The sequence below is a fragment of the Pongo abelii genome, chromosome 6 (assembly GCF_028885655.2).
Source record: "Pongo abelii isolate AG06213 chromosome 6, NHGRI_mPonAbe1-v2.0_pri, whole genome shotgun sequence".
Lineage (NCBI taxonomy): Eukaryota > Metazoa > Chordata > Mammalia > Primates > Hominidae > Pongo > Pongo abelii.
In genome coordinates this window covers 152,659,380-152,682,506 of record NC_071991.2, presented here as the reverse complement: position 1 = coordinate 152,682,506, position 23,127 = coordinate 152,659,380, and the positions used below count along the sequence as shown (strand labels likewise).

At 42.3% G+C, this 23,127-nt stretch overlaps 1 protein-coding gene across 1 annotated transcript; it reads right to left on the bottom strand.

Annotated features, from left to right (window-relative positions):
• Nucleotides 1-464: 464 nt before the first annotated feature.
• Nucleotides 465-17,532, bottom strand: HTR5A (5-hydroxytryptamine receptor 5A). The gene is made up of 2 exons (XM_002818711.3): nt 16,216-17,532; nt 465-3,674 (listed from the first exon to the last, which is right to left on the bottom strand). The coding sequence occupies exons 1-2, from the start codon at nt 16,954-16,956 to the stop codon at nt 3,342-3,344; spliced, it is 1,074 nt and encodes a 357-aa protein (XP_002818757.1). The 5' UTR covers nt 16,957-17,532; the 3' UTR covers nt 465-3,341.
• Nucleotides 17,533-23,127: the final 5,595 nt, after the last annotated feature.

Sequence of the window (23,127 nt, the reverse complement as noted above, 5' to 3'; positions counted from 1 at the left end):
CAGCTACTTGTGAGGCTGAGGCAGGAGAATGGCATGAACTGGGGAGGCAGAGCTTGCAGTGAGCCGAGATCGCACCACTACACTCCAGCCTGGGTGACAGAGCAAGACTCCATCTCAAAAAAAAAAAAAGAACTACCTGGGGCTAGCAGTCCTGACAGAGCCATTTAATCAGCCGACAGTGGCCAGGCTGGACCTCCATCCTCCTAAAGCTGGCCCCTCCCTGGCACAGTGGGGACGGTGGGTGCCAACGTCCTGACAGGAGTGCCTCATGAAGGTGGGGAAGACAGCTGCAAACCACAGACGGCCCCAGTGAACCATCAGGGCCCAGCCCATGAGCAGTGCAGAATCTCTCCTTTCCTGATACGGGACAGAGGCTTTGAGAAGCCCACCTGTTCCTCTCCTCTGATCCCTTTTCCTGTATGCTAACCAAATCCCTGCTTGGCAATCACTTTCACTCTGCACTCGAGCTGTGGACTCAATCTTTATTTTCTCTTTAATAGAAACATCGCAAAGTGTTGTCTCTACAGCCTCTTTGGCTATGAGCGGGGAACTGCAAATCTAACAGGCGAACATGGAAGCAAAAATGCTCCCCATGGGAAGAACAGACAAATAACAAGCTTTTTATCAAGAATTCATCCCTACAGTATGGTCTGATGTCAACACAGACTCAGGGACATCTTTCACTTGTCTTTCACTCTACCGCACAATGAAAATATAAAACTGATAGTGACCTCAAGAGGGCTAAGATCACTCATCAGGAGAGGATTATCTCCTTTGTACATTGTCTTTAGGCAGGAGAGCAGAGCTGTACATTTTGTTCGACATATTCTACAAGAGCTGAAAGGAGGGCTTTGGATTGGTTCACCTCAGTCACCCTACAGAGAAGGCTTGCAGGAAACCCTCCAGCCTTCTATAGGTGCACTATCTAATAAATGTGGTTGTTGCAATCTGGCACGGGAACAGGATTAGTTATTTTGAGCAATTACTTCTGTTTATGATTCATATAAATTTCTAACCTGATAAAATATTAGCAGTCAAGCATAAATGAAAGTGTTTCATAAATATTTGATTTGCATAGTAGAGACTCTAAGTCAATGAATGCCTACATTTCTTACTGGGGTATAAACAACTTTTACTATTGAAATGGAAGCAAAATAATTCATTAATTGCCCCTTCTTCCTGCTCTTATATGGAATGTTTCTTGCTCTAGATAGCATATGTGGAGTGTGTTGTATATAATGTGTAATTTAAGCGACACCTGAGAGGTGTTAAATACATATTGAGTGATAAGAATAATGAGGCTTATCCATCTTATGAAAACATTAATAAAACCCTCAGCTGGAGATTGAATTAATATTATAATAACATTGTTCTCCAACTGGGGTTTACAGAATCCTTGGAGAGTCAGGGAGTATTTGAAGCCTCCAGAAAAATGTGGCACATCTTCCTCAAGCTTCGCTTTACTGAAGAGTATGAACTTTTTTAAACAGTAAGACACTCACAATTTATGGATTAAAAGTTTTCACATGGATTTTCAGGTAGAATAGACTTAAACTTTTACCCTTGATTCTAGCATCACCTCTCCAGACTCCTCATGTCACAATTTTTCTACTCTGCCATGGGGTACTTAATAAAGTTTTTCAAACACTTCCCTTATTAAAACACTAGAAAACAATAGCATTTGTTGTTCTCTCTGATGTTGAGTAATAATGGGGAAGAGTAACTTGAGTAAGTGAACGGTCTGTATTTTAAATACCTGTGGGTTTAGCACTTCAAGTGATATATACAGATGAAAAATCTGAGGATGTTTCTAAATAAATTCTTCAATTCTTATCACTAAATTTCTCAATGAATCTGCTTGAATGCATAAAGATCTGCATTTAGCATATTAATTATGACTTCACAGGTGTCTAACATTTCTTTATCTCCTCATATTCTTTTGATAAAGCTAGTCTTTGCAATAAAGACAAGACAAAACTTCAAGCCAAGACCACATATAAATTATCACAAATTTCCTATGTTTGAACTCTTAATTGATATAATTTATTATATACAATATACTACATGAATTACAATAATTCAGAGATTATAATAATATATTATTCTTTAATTCATGCATTTGAAGAGTCAGAGACATAGCAGACCACAGGCAGTTTTATTGCCTAGGATTTTTTTTAAAGTTTTGTGTAATGGTACTGGTTTTACATGATCATCCAAATGCTGCATCATCTATTAACTGCCCCACCTCACAAATTATACTGTCAATTTGTAGAGGACTGGGGCTGCATTTTACCATTGTTCTATCTTTTTCATTGCCTACTAGCCTTGGCCTCCTAGCAGGGATTCACATACCAACAAAAAATAGCAATTAGCAAATTAATCAAGGATGCCCTTAAAGTGCCTGTGTTTGGTGAATGTGCCTTCATAGTTATTGGTCATGAAATGCTCAACCTTATAGCTGTTGTTTTACTCTAATCTCATGATTTGAGGATAAAGGTCTTTGCCTAGAAATACTTGAATATAGTCCACGCACGTGAAACCAGTAGCAAATAAGCAAATTTGACAGATTCTATGAAACCAGTAGACTTTTCTAGTATTTAGAAACTGTTGCTTCAAAATGAAAGGAAGCAGTTGACCCTCAGTGCCTGTTTCATGTCAATGAATTGCATTTTGGAGTAAATTAGCCAGCTAGAACACCTGCCTCTTTCATAGTTGTGTGTGTGTGTGTGTGGTTGCCACAAACAAAACCTTAAAGCTAAGATTCCCTGCTCTCATGGATAGGACTATGTACTTTAATATATTTGGAGACAGTGTTTTGTGGTCAACTCTTGGGGCATACCCCACTGGTATTAGGGTATATGTACTAGGACCATAGACGAGAATATTTGAAGTGGGGACTGTGCCAGAAAGCCTGGAACTATGGTCTCCTACCCCCAGATGTCTACATCATGACTTGTTCATTCTTTTCTATCCATTCTCAACCTGCCCATATTGTTTTATCTCCTCCTTCTTATTTGCCTTGTTTGACTTCTTTAGGACAATGTCGATCACCACGCTGGAGTGAATTTGGGGAGGAAAGGACACTTTGTGGGCAAAGACAGTGGCTGTCAGCACAGAGAAAGGGATAGTAGATAAGTTAGATACATCATGTCACCAAAACTCTGTGAGGAGTCATATTCCTACTGAGGAGGTGGAAGAGGCCAGTGCAGTTCTGAAGATGACCCTGGAGAATGGTGAGGATTCATCTCGTCCACATGGCTGTTGGGTGGAGATGGGAAATGGATGAACTGGGAACTCCATTGAATTATGGGAAGAAACTTCTTCCAATCCTGTCCTCTCCCTCAGTGTTGCCTAGAAAAGAAGTTCTTGAAGGCGCTGTTGTAGTTCTTGTTGAAAGCCGTATAGATCAGGGGGTTAAAGAAGGAGTTGGAGTAGCCAAGCCACAGGAAGATGCTTTTCCAGATGGCGGGGATGTCACAGGAGCAGAGGGGACTGATGAGCTCGGTGAGAAAGAAGGGGATCCAGCAGAGCGCGAACACACCAATGAGGATGCCCACCATGAGGGCGGCCCGCTGCTCCTTCTGCTCCCGCCACGTGTCCCCTTCTGTCTGGAAGGTGACGGTGGCATGGCGGACCGTGAACACCATCTGGGGCTGTTTGGCAGAGTCCTTCACCTGTAAAAGACAAGCAGGAGCTTTATGAGGAGCCACCTCCGTCTACCTGCTAGGCTGAGCCTAGACACTGACAGGCCTGGATTCCGCACATCCACTAGAGGGAAAGTCTTCGATGGATAGGTGTGGAAACCTGAAGGCCTGTGGCGCTCGCTCTCAGATATGGAAACCAGGTAACGGAGCTGGGGTGTTTGCTTACATCTTAGAAATGAAAGGACCAGATGTGATGAAATTGACATCATGAAGATGGACTCCCTATTGCTGTCTGTTCAACAGAGGCAGTGGCAGAAACGAGCAGGCAACATGGCATGCACAACTTAGTGGCAGAGGTGGACACATCATCAAAAGTGTCCTAGGTTCCTAACAAAATCCTGTACACTTAGGACCCATTTTCTACCATCTTTATAACCTTCTGGGCTCATGTAAGTCCCCTCTATAATGTTAGAACTTTCTAGAACTTTTCCTCTGGCATAAAGCTCCTACTGCTGTGCCCCATAGAATATTCTACTGTTTGAGGCAGTCCAGTAACCAGGACACCTCTCTCTGGGTCTATTCTGTGTCTTCCTCTACACCTATATTTATGTAAAACTGAGTCCCTAGTCTTTTAGTTTCCTGTGGGTGCCCCCAATGCCTCCACAGGGCAGGTTCCCACAGAATCAGACTCTCCAGTTCACTTCCTTCTCTCAAGGAGTGGAATTCCTGGGAAAGGAAGCTCTTCCCCGCTTCTGGTCCTATTTTTAGCTCTTGGGAGAACTGACATAATGAGTGTCTACTGATGAGGCAGCCTAAATATGAAGCAATCATAAATTTACTGAATTAGCAAATTAATCGATCCAATCAAAATGTGGAACAGTTTGAGTCAGTCATTCTCTGGTGGGTGAGACTGCATTGACATTAAATAGTGTTCTTCCCCTCTCCAGCATACTGTGACTCTAGCACATTTAAAAATATTTACACAGCTTGTTCTCAAAGAGCATATGATCTTTTAGGCAAAGAATTGTCAGGTTAATCTAACCCACTTAACTAATTCTTGGCAGCATTTATAAAGTGGACTTAAAAGGAATTGACTTACTATCGTATGGAATAACAGGTGAAAATAGGAACACTATGGTTAAGACAATGTTAGTTGATGAATAAATTACCAAATTTGTAGAATAGCCTTGCTGACGTTTATTTGCAAAACAGTATAACATCAATTCTGTACACTAAATTAAATTTAAAAGAAGATAATAAATAATGAAACCAATGGTCCATAATAGTGCAACCTTTAAAAACACATATAAAATAAGCACTGAAAATCCCTCTTTCTGTACCTCTAGATGAAACCAGAGTTACCTTTGGTTACTGATTTATCAATGCATATCTGGAAATGCATTTGAGGGGATTCATTTATAGAAATCCAAACCATATTTAGCTTAATTTTTCAGCATAAAGGAAAGAGGGAAAGCTACCAATTTCCTTAACAGAATTCAACCCCATAATAATATCAGGGAAGCTGTTTTCCATATTGTCCCAAGATGGCAATAAAACAAGAATTCTAGCTGGACTCTTCAACCCTCTGGAAATTCTCCTTCCCCTTGGCACGTTTTTATGAGTGACAATGGGGACACTGGTAACACTGGTCATACTTGAGACATGGTCACACTGTGGAGGCTGCTGATCACACTGGTCACATAAAGGATGCTGGTAACACTGGAGATGCTGGCTATACTGGAGACACCATGGATTCTGATCATACTAGAGATGCTGTTCACACTGGGGATGCTGGTCACACTGGAGATGCTGGTCACACTGAAGATTCTGTTCACACTGTGAATGCTGGTCACCCTGATGACACCATAGATGCCATTCACACCGTGGATGCTGGTAACACTGGTGACACCATGGATGCTGTTCACACTGTGGATGCTGGCCACACTGGTGACACCATGGATGCTGTTCACAGTGTGGATGCCGTTCACAGTGTGGATGCTGGTCACACTGGAGATGCTGTTCATACTGGGGATGCTGGTCACACTGGAGACACCATGGATGCTGATTATACTGGAGGTGCTGGTCACACTGAAGATACCGTTCACACTGGTGATGATCACACTGGTGATATCAATGACACTTAGGGCTTGATTTAGAATTTTTTTAGAGTTTAGTCACAGAACTCCAAGTTGTTCAGAAAAGGATATTTTTCTATTACCTTGTGAAATGTTGATTTTTTTACTGGGCCATCTTTGGTGCTGCATTCAACGCCAACTCACTTGACAGAAGAAAGAGTGACACTGATTTAAAATGGTACCCCTGGGACAATAGAGTCTCCAGCTGCTGGGATGATCTTGGTTGTTTGTGGAGTTTCAGTTTTCTAATGCCCTCAAATGGTGGATTTGTTTGCTTACTCTATGGCTCTCAGACTTGTGGACTCCTTAGCTCTTTGCTCTCTTCTAATCAATGATTGCAATAAAGCACTTAATTGAGTCTGGACAATAATGCTCTATTAATTACTACACTCAACCTGGTCATTAGTAAACTCACAAAAAGAGAGGAAATAGGGTTAAAAAGTGAAAGTTAAGCCAAATTAATTTTTCCTAATAATCTCTGAAATGCACATAAAGCACATACCTCACAATTTAAGATTCATATATAAATTTTTTTTAAATGAACACTTAGCCTCATCTCCCCTAACAAACAAGTTATTTGGGGTCAGGTACATATTTGCTAGAGCTTTCGTCCTTCCAAAATGATTGCATGCTAAATAATTATTTACTGGTTAATCACAAATCTGCTATGTTCTTTTATTTCATCCAACCACTCTGCTTTGCCTCTCTGATAATGTCCTAGATAATCAATGGATTACCATCAATAATGGGTATTGAAGTTAAGGTATAAAGACTCCTACCTTGGAAGTGTGGTTTCAGGTGATTTGCAAGTTAGACCACACCACTCTCAGAATGAGAGATGGGTCACAGGAGCCCGAAGGAACAATAAAAATGTTTAAGCTAAAAATGGCCTTACACATCAAGGAAGGCTCCACGAGGGTGTGAATAAAAACCCTCCACAAACTTAGGACAAGACTGATTGTTCTATAACTGATAACAAGCAGACGTTTTTCTTGTTTAAACCTCTTCAATCAATCAAGGACAATGCAGTTTTGGAATATACACTTGTAAACCAATTAGTCTGTGTCAGCTCTCACTTCTGAAAGTCAGTCAATTAAGGTCAGAGTCACCCCAATAAACACACCTCTGAGCACCAATCATCCAACAGAAAACCCCATTCCAGTAGCAAACCCCATACAACAGAAAATTCCATTCCATCAGAAAACCCCATCCAACAGAAAGCCTCATCCTGAGTAAACTCCACTCTGCAGCTGTCAGCCTGCTGCTACTCTGAGTGTCCTCCATTCTCTGAACCCCACATTGCCCCGAGTCTTGAATGATGGGCATTCTACTCTACTCTGGGAGATTGCTGACAAGCATAGCTTCCTCTTGCTATTCTGAGTCAAAGATTCAGCTTTGTCTTTCTATCTCAGACTCTGAGCAGTAGTGGCATCATCTCTGGACAGTTCTGGAGGTTCCACTGAAGTCATTTTGAAGACCCTCCATGGGATCCTTGGGCCACAAGTGCATTCACTGGGCCCCAAACTCAATTGCCCTTTGTGTCTGCAGCCAAGCACATCAGTCTCAACAAGGATTTGAGTTCTGCCTAGTTTCACTGGGCTTTTATTGCTCAACGTATTTTGTTATCCTAGGATTTGTGACCAGCTATGTCCTTGGATAAGTTCGCAAGGCTGAGGTGTTTGTGTCATGTAACTAGATCTTTGATTGAGAGATCTACCGATCTACCATTGGGTAATTGTCTTAGATCTATGTATAAAGTTTTAAACCTCTTGCCATGAAGGTGTATCATTTGGCAAATATTGTCATGCCATTAATCTACTTATCCTACAGCCTCTTGCTTTGCTTGTGTGTTGTCTACATGTGCAAAGTCTTGTTGCATGGGTTTTTGTTTCGTCCTGGAACTCCTTCTTCTGTTGAATACAGAAAGAACTATTCTATAAGGCATTGGTTTGATAAGTTTCCAAACTAATTCAAGCTGGACCTGAGGGTTAATGATTTGAAGACCATTATTAGGCCAGTGACCAATTTATGAAAAAGTAATTGGTCAAACTTTGCTTGGGGTCCCCTACAAAACTTTTATGAGGGCATTCCTGACTTGTCGACTTGTGAAAATACATCACTTTGCCCTATCGTTTTCCAGCTTAATGATAGTTAAGCTGGTGTGGACAATCATGTGTCCTTCTCCATCTGTTTTGTCCAAGATCCTGAGACACTATTCACAAGCACGAACTGTTGACCAACCACAGTTGCCTCTTCCTCATGTGCCATGGCTTGTTTATGTCCAAATCTCAATCCTCTTTTTTAAGAATTTCTATTTCCTATTTAAAATTGCATTATGATCCTAACTCTTGCAATTTTCTTCACAAATGCCAAATTTTTTTTACTTAATGAAAAACACCTGATGAATGAAAAAGTAATAAGTTATTTAAGAGAAGCTCTAGAAAAATTAGGAGACAAACATCAAATGGCTAAAAGTCAGCCTCTTTAATTGGTATTTTGAGGCCTTAAAACAAAATCCTAACTCTAAAATAGTCTCAAAGATTTTGTAACCTTCCCAAACCTATCCTCTTTGCAGATCTCTATCTTGTATTTTTCTATTCAGCTTTATCTGACTTCCTAAATGAATCAGGGTTTTCTCAGGAAAAATACAATCACATTATAAAATTACCAGAAGAAAAATCAGGTTTCTAGAATTTAAATTACAACCTTTGTCTAAAGCTAAGTTAAGAGCTAAGATTAAGAAATTTTCTAGGCCAGGCATGGGGGCTCATGCCTGTAATCCCAGCACTTTGAGACGCCAAGGTGGGAAAATCATTTGAGGTCAAGAGTTTGAGACCAGCCTGTGCAATAGAGAGACCCCATCTTCACAAAAATTTTAAAAATTAGCCAGGTGTGGTGGCATATTCCTGTGGTCCCAGCTACTCAGGAGGCTGAGGTGTGAGGACTGCATGAGCCCAGGGTTTCAAGGCTGCAGTGAGCTATGGTTGTGCCACTGCACTCTAGCCTGGGCAACAGAGCAAGACCCTGTCTCAAAAAAAGAAACAAAAGAAAAGAAGGAAGGAAAAGAAAGGAAAGGAAGAAAAAGAAAGAAAAATTGTCTAAACTTTTGTTATAGAATTTATAATTTTGTTAGAATATCAAACAAAATTTTTATTTTCTTGAACTATAGATGCGTACTAATTAGTTAAATTAACTAAAATCCTCTTAGATAAGAAAAAAATGGTAAAAAAAAAGAAGCATAGAAAAGAGAAGAGTTATATAACCCAGTTGTGAAAATTTAAATATAAAAATAGAAAATATATTATGTAAAGTAATTTTAGCAGGCTTTCTTTTAAGGAGAGGTTGAATAAAGATTCAAAGTAAACTAAATTAATCTGGGCATGGTGGCTCATGCCTATAATCCCAGCACTTTGGGAGGCCAAGGCAGGAGGATTACTTGAGCTTGGGAGTTTGAGACCATCATGGGCAACACGGTGAGACCCTATTTCTATAAAAAATACAAAAATTAGCCAGGTGTGATGGCACACACTTGTAGTCCCAGCTACTCGGGAGGCTGAATAAAGATAGAAAATAGACTTCAGAAAACCTTCAAGCAGCATATTTGTGTATACCCAATAGCTGAAGTATAGTCTTGTCATGTCTTTCTATAAATGGGCTTAAACCTGAATTTGGGAATTTAATAAGAAAAAATAAACTGAAATGTGAAATTGCCAATTTGCAAAATATCCAATATGGGGCTAGACATTTCCAGATAGCCTTAGAAAGTAAATGCTATAAATCAATACAAGATACGGCTTTCTAGATAAGGCATCCAAAAGGGCCTCTGTTCTCAAAGATTTGAAAGTTGAGATAAGGATCCCTATATATATTAATATATTGCTAGCAGGAGGAGCCTTGAAAGAATGAACATCTCATGTTGGCTAAAAAGCAAAATGACAACTATATACAATCTATCTAATAAAGCCACTCCAAGGAAGGTATTGTCACTCAACAATTTCTTTGTCTTTTTAAACTTCCAAGGAGAATTTTCTATAACTAGATGTACAACTATATAATGTTTTTGTTTATGTGGGTGTCAGTATAACTACCAGTAACCCCACTATTATAGAACAACAGATCATTCCATGTACATTTTTAAAGTTGTCTGAAAAGCAAAAAGGAAAATTGCAGCAAGTTTTTAAAAATTAAAAACAAACAAAAAATTCAATAAAGCTATTGGTGGCTGGGCGCGGTGGCTCACGCCTGTAATCTCAGCACTTTGGGAGGCTGAAGTGGGCAGATCACCTGAGGTCAGGAGTTCGAGACCAGCCTGGCCAACATGGTGAAACCCCTGTCTCTACTAAAAATACAAAAATTAGCCAGGCATGGTGGCACACACCTGTAATCCCAGCTACTTGGGAGGCTGAGGCAGGAGAATGATTTGAACCTGGGAGGTGGATATTGCAGTGAGCTGAGATTATGCCACTGCACTCCAGCCTAGACAACAGAGTGAGACTCCGTCTCAAAAAAAAAAAAAACAAAACAAAAAAAAACCAAAAAAAAGCTATTGGTTATAGGTTATACCAGATAGTGAAACAAGATAATGAATGAAAAATTGACAAATTTCTGGCTATATAGTAAATTTTTCAAAGGCTTGAGAGAAAATCAACTTTACTTAATGAAACAATTCAAGTAGTAACAATCTTTAACAATCCTGCATGCCAACTTATAACTGATATTTTCAGATCATTATCAAAAGAATACTTCTTTAATCTATGACATACCTGCAATAAGTAGGATCTGCTTCCAAATAAAATGTGCTGCAGCCCTTGTTCATGATGAGATTATAGCTGATCTGACATGAGAATGCCTACACCGAATGTAATTTTAAAAATTACTATAGAAATACTGATGGTTCTAGAATCTCTATGGACAAGAGACTCCACAACTAGAAAATGTAATTGAAGTAAAATGCATAAGAGTTAAGACTGATTCTTCCTAGGTTATCATGAACATTCCTTTTCATGCAAATATGAAAATATGGTCCCATGCTCTGGGTGGATTAAGGTGACAACATAGCACCCGTCAAAGAACATTGCTTATTTTAAGCTCACCACTTAATTCAGTAACCTGGAGGCTTTGCCTCCTTGTCTAAGAGAAATTACAGGTATCAATTCAACTAGTCAACACATCTTCAGAACATTTTGTATTAGGCCTTTAAATCTTATATACCACATGTAATAAGCCCCAATTGCTAACAGAAACTATCCAATATTTTTCTACTCATTGATTGATAATGGTTCATGGTTACTTTCTCCTTCTCCTGGTGTAACATGCATCACCCAGCAGCTCTGAAACCCTTAGACAATGAAGGGGAATCCCATGACTGCATTTGTATAATTAAAGTGTCCTGGCTCCAGACAGAACTTTGATCCTCTAGTACTAAATTTCAATGAAATATTGTTTGTTAATGGTATGCTAAAAAATAAAAATAACAATACCAGGTTTGATATATAATAAGTAGTCCAGTCTCTCTCATAAAATTTAATTTCTTACCGAAAGCCAAGTTGCTCAATGCTTAAATTATGGACCTTTCCAGTAGGTCCATATTAAGTTAAAAAAATGAAACAGAAGGTATGTAGACTAATAATTAGTATACTTCCAGAATAATTCACTTATTTAACATACTATAGAAACATCTCCTTCAGGTACTCTAAAAATGGACAACAAATGTGAATTATTTGATGACTTGATGCTACCCCAAAGGTTCTCCAGGGAACCTCCAGAAAGAGAAGTGTGGACATTGCCATTAAACCAAGAACCTTGGGACAAACAGATGACCATGTGAATTAGTGACCATTTTGGCAATACTTACAGATAACGTACCTACAGCTTCATTAAGATTGATCACCTCTCTTCTATAGTTCCTGGGTCCTTTATCCTATGCTGACGTTAAGTGTCTCAATGTCAACTGAGAAGAAAAGTTAATTGCTCCATAGGGCCATAGGTTAGGCCATTCCAAAATCCAGCTCGCCAATGTCCTCAATGGACTATACCTCCTGATGAAGAGTCCAAAGGGACAAAACTCTCTCAGAGAAGGTTTCTAAAGATAATGACCCCATTTAAACAGTTGGATAACTAGAGGGTTTTTTTTAAAAAAAAAAAGTTGTCATAGTAAATAATGCCTGCATTAGCTGACATAACATATTATATAGCCTAAGCTCCTAGGCCACAACAATTAACCCAAATAGTCATGATGAACAGAATAGCCTTCAGTTTCCTTTGGCCAGTCATGGAAGAGTTTACCCTATAGCTACAATTTCTTGCTGTACCTGGATTAACACAGAGGCAAAACAATCTATATTTAAGCTAGAAGAAAAAGGAACATAGCTACCTAACAGAGACACAAGAAACTTTTGGGACCTGCTTTCCTGATCAAAGCTGGGAAGTCTTGGGTCGAGGACAGCTTCTCAACAAAGAATTGACTAAGAAGGCACTGGAACTAAGAAGAAGAACTTGGGAGATTTTCCAGTCTCTTCTTACAATATTTGTAATTATTCTTGTTTATCTGGTAGTCCTTCAGCATCTGTTGCTCAGAACTTTACATGCTTCTGCACAGCTCTGTCCTGAGAGATGACTCAACAGATGATCTAAAAAATAGTATAAACTCATGTTGATCAACGTGCAATGTGAACATCACATCTCGACAGACAAAACTTCATCGTTAAGGAGGACCAACAACAGTGGTGAAAATCTGGATAATCACAGAGATCTCTCCTGCAGCTTTGGCTGAATGAGGACCAACACAGACAGACTGAGAAGAAAATGTTCCCACGCACTTAGGAAAAGACTGAGTGCTCTTTAGCCCAGAACCAGTTTTAGACTTAGTCTACTGATCAAGGGCAACTCATCTCAATCAATATATTTTAAAATTTTCTTATCTTAGGATTTGTGACCAAGTATGTTCTTGTATAAGGTCATAAGGCTGAGGTATTTCTGTCAAGTAACTAGATCTTTGATTAAGAGATCTACCATTAGGTAATTGTCTTAGATCTGTGTAAAAGGCTTCAAACCTCTTGTCATGAAGGTGTACTGTTTGGCAAATAGTGTCATGCTATTCATCTACGTATCCTACTGATGCTTGCTTTTCTTTTGCTGTTGTTTGTCTACATGTATACAGTCTTTTTGCATAGGTTGCTCTTCTAGGTGTAGGTCTGCTGCAGGGATCGTACAGGAATCAAATATATGAATAGCTTCAGTATCATTGGTGGCCTATAATTTTGAGAGTCAGAGGATTATTAATTTTGTTAATTATATATAGAATGAATAAGGATGGGAGGGCATTTAGGGTTAGAATAATAGAAGGTAAAATAGTTCACACTGTCTCTACCTCCTGGACGGCTATAGTACCTGTGTAGATTATTGGTGTTAGCCCCTCAGTTCTGAAAGTCAGGCCACCAGAGATGGACTCATTTCAGTAAATACCCATTGGAGGAACAACCAATCAGCAACAGGTTCTCATACAGAGGATGTCATCTGCCCACATCTCAACAATCCACCAATACCTGAAGCTCCATACCTCCCAAAAGCGCAGTTTCAGGTCAGCATTCTGCTCTTCTCAGGGAAACTGCGCCTGGACAGCACAGCCCCTGCTCACTCTAGTAAGGAAGGCATTTTTCTTTATCATTTTATTTCAGATCTCTAGCAGTGGCTTCCTCGTCCTTTGACAAGGGCAAGTCCCATCTGTCTTGTGTTGCCAGATCCCAGCTCAATGTCTGACCTAGGTTAGGATTTCATGGCATGTATTTGAATAAAATTTCATGGCATGTATTTGAATAAAACTCAGCAGATAAAGAAACAAGAGAGAAGTGTTGTGGTTTCCCTAGAGAACAGCTAGCTGGTGGTAGAACTCATTTAGAAACTTTGACGCCCACTCCCATGATCACAGAACCATCAGGAGGCCTGGTTTGTAATTAACCCTTCAACATAACATAAGGACAGAGGCAGCCCCATATTATATTTAGAGTACTGGATTATTTAGAGTCCTTTTGCTAAGCCAAGGGACCCATTTTCAAAACTGATCTGGGAGAGGTAGACAGAGAAGAGAGTATATATATACGTATATATATGTATATATATATATGTATATATATGTATATATATGTATATATATGTATATATATGTATATATATACACATATATATACACACATATATACACACATATGTATATATATGTGTGTGTGTGTGTGTGTGTGTATCTATATAAAAAGCACAAAGATGTTATAATGCTTTGCTTCTGCTACCACCAAAGCAGAGAAATGAGAGTGCCCTTCATCCTTTTACAACAAGCCTTGGGATGGAATTGTAATTAACTTTCTCCTTCTAAAGCTGTGTTTGGGGTTGACTGTAAATCATATTTGCCTGAATAAACATCAGGGGAGAGGAGGATTCATAAAAGGAGGGCCCTTGGAGGTGACCAGTCTTCTTGTTCCTGGCCTGGAATTTGAGTGGACGCTCATACACATGGAACATCACTTCAGGTAGTTTGATGGAAGCTTCAGTGTTCTTACCCATCAGCACTCTTTGTTCAGCTTAGAAATCTAATGGACCGGAGTTTCCCAAATTCAGTACGATTGACATTTTGGTCTGAACGATTCTCTGTTGAGGGGCTGTCCTGTGCATTGTACAATGTTTAGCAGCATTCCTGACCTCTCTATACTACATGCCATTAACACCCCATCCTCAATTCTTTTTTTTTTTTTTTTTTTTTTTTTTGAGACAGAGTCTCACTCTGTCGCCCAGGCAGATTGCAGTGGCGCAATCTCGGCTCGCTGCGAGCTCCGCCTCCCAGGTTCACGCCGTTCTCCTGCCTCAGCCTCCCGAGTAGCTGGGACTACAGGCGCCTGCCATCACGCCCGGCTAATTTTTTGTATTTTTAGTAGAGACGGGGTTTCACCATGTTAGCCAGGATGGTCTCGATCTCCTGACCTCGTGATCCTCCCGCCTCGGCCTCCCAAAGTGCTGGGATTACGGGCGTGAGCCACCGCACCCGGCCCTCAATTCTTAATCATCCAAAATGTCTCCAGACAGCCCAAATGTTTCCTGGAGGGCAATATTACCCTTCGCTGAGAAGTGCTGATATAGGTAAAAGAACAGGTAGCCTCTGACTCCTCGTTTTCTTCTTTCCTCTAGGATGATGCCCTCTCCCCTTTTTCCCTAGCTACACCTCTGGTCCCTCTAAGTTTGACTGACTGGGGATGGTTAGAATTAGCTACTGACTCTAGAAAGCACATACAGAGCTCAGGGTGGATGTCTATTCCCCTCCCTAGACCAAACTCTTCATGGGTAAAGACAACATCTCTATCATTCGCTTACCTCTTGCACCAAGCCCATAGTATGCACTCCATATGCTTTTACTTAAATTACTTTCTTGTTTCAGAGCCAACAACAGAAAATGGGGACTGTGTAGACTTCTGGTGTAACCTAAATGTGTGAATTAGATTCAAGGAATCTTCCTTGGTAATGAAGGGGGAGCAGCCTGCAGAATCATGAGTCATAGGGTCAGATTATTAAGAGTTAACAAAAAAACAGGAGTGGGAGAAGATGAGAAAAGCTCCCTCGCTGTTGCTATAGTGGTTGTCATGCGGTAAATACCTCTCATAGAGAGCTGGGGAATTCTCTTTCCTGATTTTTAATTTCCTTCTGCAGCTTTACTCATGTTCAGGAAGGCAGACGAGTGGTCCTCAGTCACACCTACAACCTAATAGGGCTGTGGGGGATAGACCCATAAAGTAACACCCCAAGGCAGTGGAAGCAGATAACAAATGCAGGCTCTGGGACTAGTGCGGGCAACATCTTCAGTCTTACGTCAGGATGGGAGGATGCCGCAGAATGACAGTAACCTAGGTGATACCATATTTTTAATAAACCGGCTGCTGTAATTTGCAAAGAAAAAGAATAGACTAGGATGAAAAGCTAACGCGCATCGCCTGACTCATGGCAGTCTTCTTACCAAATCATGCTCCCATCCCTGCCTCCCCTCCTCCTGGAACACCCCCATTCTAAGTGCAGGAAGCTGCTAGTTTTTTCCAGTGTACTGAATCAGTGTACCCCAGATACCAGCTTATCCAGATGTTCTAAAGGGTGTTATAGATCCATAGAATTTGGGGGCCAAAGGGGACCCTGTAGAATGATGCAGTCTGAACTCCTCGTGTTCCGTATATTTAACAAACAACCCATTAGAGAAGGAAAATGATATGATTAGCTCTGTGAGAGGGAACATGTCAGAGCAAAGTACATCCCTGATGCTTTCTTCCACTCTCCCAGTTTACTCCCCCGACTCCCAAACACAAACAGTTCCATTTTCTACAAGTGTGGGGGTGGGGCAGGTGGCCTGGGGATACAGCCTGTACAGATGCAAGTCGAGTATTTTTAAGGATTGCTGAGATACCCACCTCCACACCCTCGGATATGGGTGAGACGCTATTGGTCTTCCTGGAGCCCACGCGGAACTTGGCAGCCTTGTAGATCTTCCAGTACACGAAGAGCACCACACAGAGCGGCAGGTAGAAGGCGCCTACGGTGGAGAACACGGCGTAGGAAGGCTCGCGGCTTACCTGGCACTCCTCGCTGCCCTCAGAGTACGTCTCTCCCCAGCCAAAAAGCAGCGGGGCCAGAGAGATGACAGCGGAGAGTGCCCAGGTGAGCGCGATCATGACGTTGGAGACGCACTTGCGGGTGCGGAGCGTGTATTCCATGTGGCGCGTGATGGACCAGTAGCGGTCCAGGGCTATGGCCGTCACGTTCCAGATGCTGGCCGTGCAGCAGAGCACGTCACACGCGATCCACAGCTGGCACAGCCTCCGACCCAGCTGCCAGCGGCGCCCGGACAGCTCGTGCACCAGGCTCAGCGGCATGACCAACGCGGCCACCAGGACATCCGAGATGGCCATGGACGCCACCAGGTTGTGGGGCACGCGGTGGAAGGTGCGTACACGGAGGATGGTCGCCAGCACCAGCAGGTTCCAGGCGAACGTCGCCGCCACCAGAAAACCCAGCAAGGTGAGAATAAGCACTCCGAAGACCGAGAGTAGGGGCGAGCTGGGGCGCAGATCATCTTTGCCGAGGCTGTGGTTGGTCTCCAAAGGGGAGGGGGTGGAGAGGGAAAAGGAGGTTAGGTTCACAGGTAAATCCATCTCCGGGTCAGGAGACCGGCCTGGGGTACTTGCAGAAGGGGTGTTCAGGAGGACTTAAGGCGGTCACTGTGCCCAGAGCTAATCCGGATGTTTGCAACCTCTGGCCAGTGGTGGAGTTTCTGGAAAGTGCCTGTGAATTTGGCCCCAATCTCCTGCTAGTGAGCAACCGTTGGAGATGGTGTGGCTGCAAGCGCGGCAGGTCTGAAGCCCTCAGAGGCTAAGGAAGCAGAGGCGAGGGGCTGCGTGTCGCAGCCAGGGCCCGCCTAAGCTGTCAGGAGCCCAGGGCTCCTCACCTTGGTGTAAAAGGCTGTTTGGCCGCCCAGAGCCGAGTATCTCCCAGATCGGGGAGCAGCTGGGCGGCCAGCAGCGTGTGGGTGCAGGAGAGGGGCTGGTGCGTCAGAGCAGTCGCTCTCACCGCGTTGCCTCCCTGCGCACCCTTCTCTCTAGGCAGCCGCTGCAGCCTTAACTCCGTGCTAGGGAAGCCAGTTTTGGGGGGACCTGCTTTCTGGGACCTGCCTTCTGTCCCTGTTGCCCCCGCCACCCCTTCTGAGGCTGCGGGTCCGGAGAGCGAATGCTGGCGCGCCCACCGAGACCTGCTTTATCCAAGTGGAGATCTAGCCCCTACGTAAGCCATCAGCTGATAGGGCCATCTCTCCCCGCCTCTTGGCTCCGAGCGCGCGGCTTTGGGGCTGTCCGCGGTGCTGCTGCGCTCCCCTCGCCTGGCGGCTCCCAGTGCGCGCCACCACGTGTGGTGCTGTCCACGGTGCTGCCACCTCGCCAGCCCGGGAGCAGGAGGGTTGGCGCTGTCCACGGTGCTGCCTCTCTTGCCTGAAATGGTTTCCCCACGTGGAACAAGTTGACCAATGAACTTTCCTCAAAACGTTCCCCTAGCCACCCACACACGTCCCTCTAGGGGTGGTCTGGAGGCCCTAGACACTGCTTTCTCAGCTTCCCATAAGTATTTGCTCTTCCTACAAGAGTTCTGAGTTAGGGGTCTAAGATAATTTCACTAACTTTTGTTCTCCAGAAGATTTCAGCACATGATTGCTTTCTTCTTATCCAGCTCTCAGTTGCTTCCCTTAAGGGTTGTTTTCCTTAAAGGAGGGGAGGCGAGATAGCAGTTGCTGCTGTTCCTAGAGATGGTTGAGGTGTTGGAGCTAGAATGCTTCACCTGGCTCCAACAGGAATGACTGAAGAGTGCTTTATCTCCTCAGAGTCATAAGGCAGATGGGTAGTCTCCAGTGGTCCCTATTAAATTTGCTTCCTGAGAGGGAAAAATTGGGATACAAGTTATTATAAGAGCTCCATCTCACTCAAAATAAAGAGGTAGTTTAACTCTCCCCTCACACATGCACACAAAACAACCACAAACACATCCACAGAAACTGAGAAAATATCAGAAGCTTCTAACCAGAAATTATGATTTAAAGCACCTCATAAAGAGGCACATGACATGGCAATATAAAAGAAGTTGAAATTTTAAAAATGATGTGACAGAAATGGCAGAAAAAAAGTAAGGTTTTAATAAGCTTTGTTTTTAAGTATATAAAATGAGTGTCGTGAAATCCTGTTCATTTACAGTAAATTTAGTCGGAAACTTTTTAGCTATTTAAAGATTAACAACATGTTTTGATATAAGATTTTGTTTCTTGCAGAGTAAAACAAGTATCAGGAGAACGCACTGAGAAAAGAGGAAAGTCCTCCACTGGAACCTAGAGGACGGGACAACATCATTAAATACAGGATTATTCACAGGGCTGTTTCAAACACCACTTAAAAACAGCTGATGGTGACTGCCTGCATGTAGAGCAACTGTGCATGGCCCCAATCAAGAAGCAAGCTTGTGCTTGTTTAAGGCACATCAACTTCTTGACATCATGGAACTAATGGGAATGAGATGTAAACTATGAATCCTCTTCTTTGGAAAAAGTTCTGCATCTAGTCTCAGGGCCTGTTACCTGGAGGAGTGGATGAGCTGTGTTGCCCACAGGTAGGCCTCAATGGATCTCTCTGTAAGAATCTCAAAATGCATTGTGGGCTTGTGATTATATTTCCTACTGATTCCCCAGGCCACAGCTGTCTATATTGATAGCTAAGTGAGCAGCAGAATAGTGAATAGGGACAAAGCCAAGGATGACTGGGGATAATTTGTGAAAAACAGAGTGTCATAAATTTAGGGACTGAATAGAATATTCTCACAAAGAGGAGATCCAATGGAGCATTTCCAGAAGGGACAAACCCTGTTCAGAAAGTCTGGCTTATCTCTTAAAAATACACAAATAAAAAATCATAATATTTCAGCCTCATCTTAAAGCATAGCCCCAATTTTATCTTGAAAAACACTGAAAAGGAAAAGAATCTGAAAAGGTATAAAACTCCCATCTGCCATATGGTACCTCTGAAATGGCAGTATTGGGAAATATACCTTTCTGGGTTGTCACCTCTTATGGGTTAAATTGTTTCTCTCCTTCCCCCTCCCTTACCCCCTGCCAGATTTATATACGGATGTCCTACCCCCTAGAACCTCATAGTGTGACTATATTTAGAAATAAGGTCTTTAAAGGGATGATTAAGTTAAAATGAGGCCATAGGATAGGGCCTCATTCAATCTGACTGACATCCTTATGAAAAGAGGAAATTTAGACATGCAAAGAGACACCAAGGATGTGTGTGCATAGGACAGACCACGTGAGAATAAAGCGAGAAGGTGGCCATCCGCAAGCCAAGGAGAGAGACATTAGAAGATACTAGGATTGGAAGATTAGAAGATATCAAGATTGGATTTCCAGCTGCCAGAACTAGGAACAAATGAATTTCTGGTATGAGCCAGTCTGTGGTATTTTGTTATGGCAGCCCTAGCAAGCTAATATACAATCTGACAAAAGATACTAGCAAAAGATACAACCACATAACTGAAGGAGGTGCTATACTGGAGAAGAGGGAATTATAGACATATAAACAAATCATGGGACATCTACTAAAACCTTTCCAAAATGTAGTTTGCAGCCATCTAGCAATCACTCGAGTGCAGACTCAGTTGTCTATTGAGGTTACTTATGGTTTGTAATCAAGTCATGTCATTGGCATATAGAAAAATACTTATTTTAGATTTTTCTATAATGGGAAGTTATGAATCTATTTCATTCAAGTACGAGCTGATTTTTTTGTTTTTGTTTTTGCTTCTGTTTTTTGAGACAGTCTCGCTCTGTCATCCAGGCTGGAGTGCGGTGGCGCAATCTTGGCTCACTGCAACTTCCATCTTCCGGGTTCAAGCGATTCCCAGCTAATTTTTTTGTATTTGTAGTAGAGATGGGGATTTTACCATGTTGGCCAGGCTGGTCTCGAACTCCTGACCTCAGTTGATCCACCCCCATCAGCCTCCCAAATTGTTGGAATTACAGGCCTAAGCCACCACACCCGGCCAAGACCAGTGAATTTTAACGTAACAGCATAATAAACATGCATGATACAATTTCAGATTCCACATCACAACAAACCTTTAAGGTGCTACCACTCATTGGGTTTTAATATAGCATCACAGAAAAAATATCCATAATTATCTGAAAAGAGTATTAAAATACTCTATTTTCTGCTGTATATCTGTATGAAAGTGGATGTTCTTCACAATCTTAAACTAAAATAACATATCCCAACAGATGGAATGTAGAAACATATGATTTTCTAGCTGTCTTGAAGATATTTGCAAAAATGTTAATGCTATTCAGAAATATTTTATGAAAAATAATTATTTTTCATGAGGTATCATTTATATAAACATGTAGTGGGTTTATTATTTTGTTTTTAATAAACAAATACAAAAATATGTTGAAAATGTCTCTAGTTTATTTTCCAGTAAATATTAATATATATAACCCATGTAAACAAAAGCTCTTTGGGGTACTCAATTTTATAGAATATGAAGGGGTCCTGAGGCCACAGTGTTTGAAAATTGCTGTCATCAGAACATCACACTGGTCCACCGTGTTGATGTGGGATGTTAATAAGACAAGACAAGCAAGAAAAGAAGTCTCAAGTTTGTTAGAGTCCTCGGTAAAATACGTGTGCTCCAAAATGTGAGAAATAATTTTGTCTTTGAAGAATCGGAAGCCCACAACGTCATTGATGATGTTAGGGCTTCAGTGGCCCAGAGTGTAACAGGGTATTCCTTTCATTATAAAAATATACATATTGCATCTGGTACCTCCCCCTACTGGAAAGGAAACCTAATACTTGGTCAGCACTTTGAATGCCAGAGGCAGCTGCTCTGATTCACATCCTGGTGACGTGGAAAGGCTGCCAGGTTCGGTTGGGGCTAAGAGCAGGAATTGGCTCTAGCAGAAGTCCTGGCTGCAGTGAAAGCAGCCCTACTGCTTGGGCTTTATGATCTGCAAAGCTTATATTACTAGGTGTACCTGTAATGGGAAAAACCTCCATGAGGATTTTATGATAAACACCAGTAAAAGAGTCACAGTATAGACCCTGAGGGTTCCGGAGGAAAGTCACTCCATCTACAATAGGAAATATTACACTGTTGGAAAAGCAGTTTGTGTGAGCCAGGGCTCTGGCAGAAATAGAGCATCTGAGCATGAGACATTAAGTGACACTGGAACAAAATATAACCAGTGTCACTTGTCAAGATGTGGAATTTTGCAGACCCACCCACAAGATTGGGTGGGCTCAGCAGCAAAACAGCATAAAACAGAAGTGGTGCAGAGCAGAGCTGGAGGGTGCAAGCCAGCTCCACAAGAGGTGGCCCAGGCCACCCTGCTGTCTGTCATCACTGTACAAGCACCTACCCCTCAGCTCAAAGCCCTGGCCGCATATCCAGCTGATGGAGCACCAGCAGGGCCGAGGGGGATTCACAGGTGGGTCAGCCTGCTGTGTTGGTGCAAGTCAGAAAGAAGACTGCTGCTGTCTCATGTCTACTCTGCGTGGCCTTGGGAGACAGCAGTGAGGGGAGACCCTTCCAAGGGGCAGAGCTCTAGGTGCTGCACGTGATCTTCCATTTTGTGTGGAAAGGGGAGCAGCCTGAAGGAAGACGATACAGACTCATGAGCAGTGGCTAAAGGTCTGGAAGGTGAATGACCGGAAGGAAGGAGGTCTGTGAAAGAGGCTTGTAGATGAACCACAGGGAATAAGGACAAAGTGTGGATATATTTTTATCACTTTTAACATCCTCCAGAGAGCATACACTGCAGCATAGAACACTGGAAGGAGATCACCAGCCACCCTGAAGGGCGGCTATTCATCGGCAGGGATGGATCTGCCTCTCCTGCCTGCAGGGTCTCAGCCAGATCACTCTCCAAGGACCTTTGTAAGTTTCCATCCTCTGATACAGGATTGCATTTAGCATCCTTGTGAACCAATGGTCCCACTTTACAGCAATGAGCCCATGGCCTTGGGTCCCATCACAGACCACTTGTTGCAAATTGAGCTGTACTTCTCCCCGATTGAGAAAAAAGAAGTGTTGAAGTCCTCACCCCTGGTATCCGTGTATGTGACCTTCTTTGGAAATAGGGTCTTGGCTAATGTAATCAAGTTAAAATTGCACTGGATTAATGTGGGCCCTAAATCCAATGACAGTGACCTCATAAGAGAGGGAGGTGTGAAGACACGGACACAGAGAGAAAAGGCCATGTGAAGACAGAGCCAAGTGATGCTGCCACACACCAAGGAACACTGAGGATTGTCAGCAACACCAGGAACCAGAGAGGCAAGGAAGGACTCTTCCCTGGAGCCCTCAGGGAGCATAGCCCTATCTGCGGACACCTTGATTTCAGATTTGTAGCCTCTAAACTGTGGGAAAATTGATTTCTGTTGTTTTAAGCCCCACAGTTTGTGGCACATTGTTAACAGCCACCCTAGGAAATTAATACACTATTTTACCCAGAAACCGCCAGCCTGATGGAGAGAGGGGATGGCCTCTCAAATGTGCTAGGGAGATACTACTAGGAGACTGTACTCTGCAACACCATCCCTCTACATATAGTGATACCATAAATCAATGTCATTTTATGGGGCTGTCCTTAAGGTAGACTATACAGACAGGCCTGGAAATCATGAAATAGAAGCACATCATCATGCTTCCTATCATAATCAGTGACCACCTTGCAACGTTGTCCTTCTTGTCCATGCAACTTTAGGCTCGGTGCGTCTAGAGGTTCTGGTTCC

What these genes read in the sequence shown, in the direction of transcription:
- HTR5A (XM_002818711.3), bottom strand. Translation starts at nt 16,956, where the DNA reads ATGGATTTACCTGTGAACCTAACCTCCTTTTCCCTCTCCACCCCCTCC. An exon ending in CCATATCCGAGGGTGTGGAG is followed by an intron (nt 3,675 to 16,215) that starts GTGGGTATCTCA and finishes TGTCTTTTACAG; the next exon opens with GTGAAGGACTCTGCCAAACA.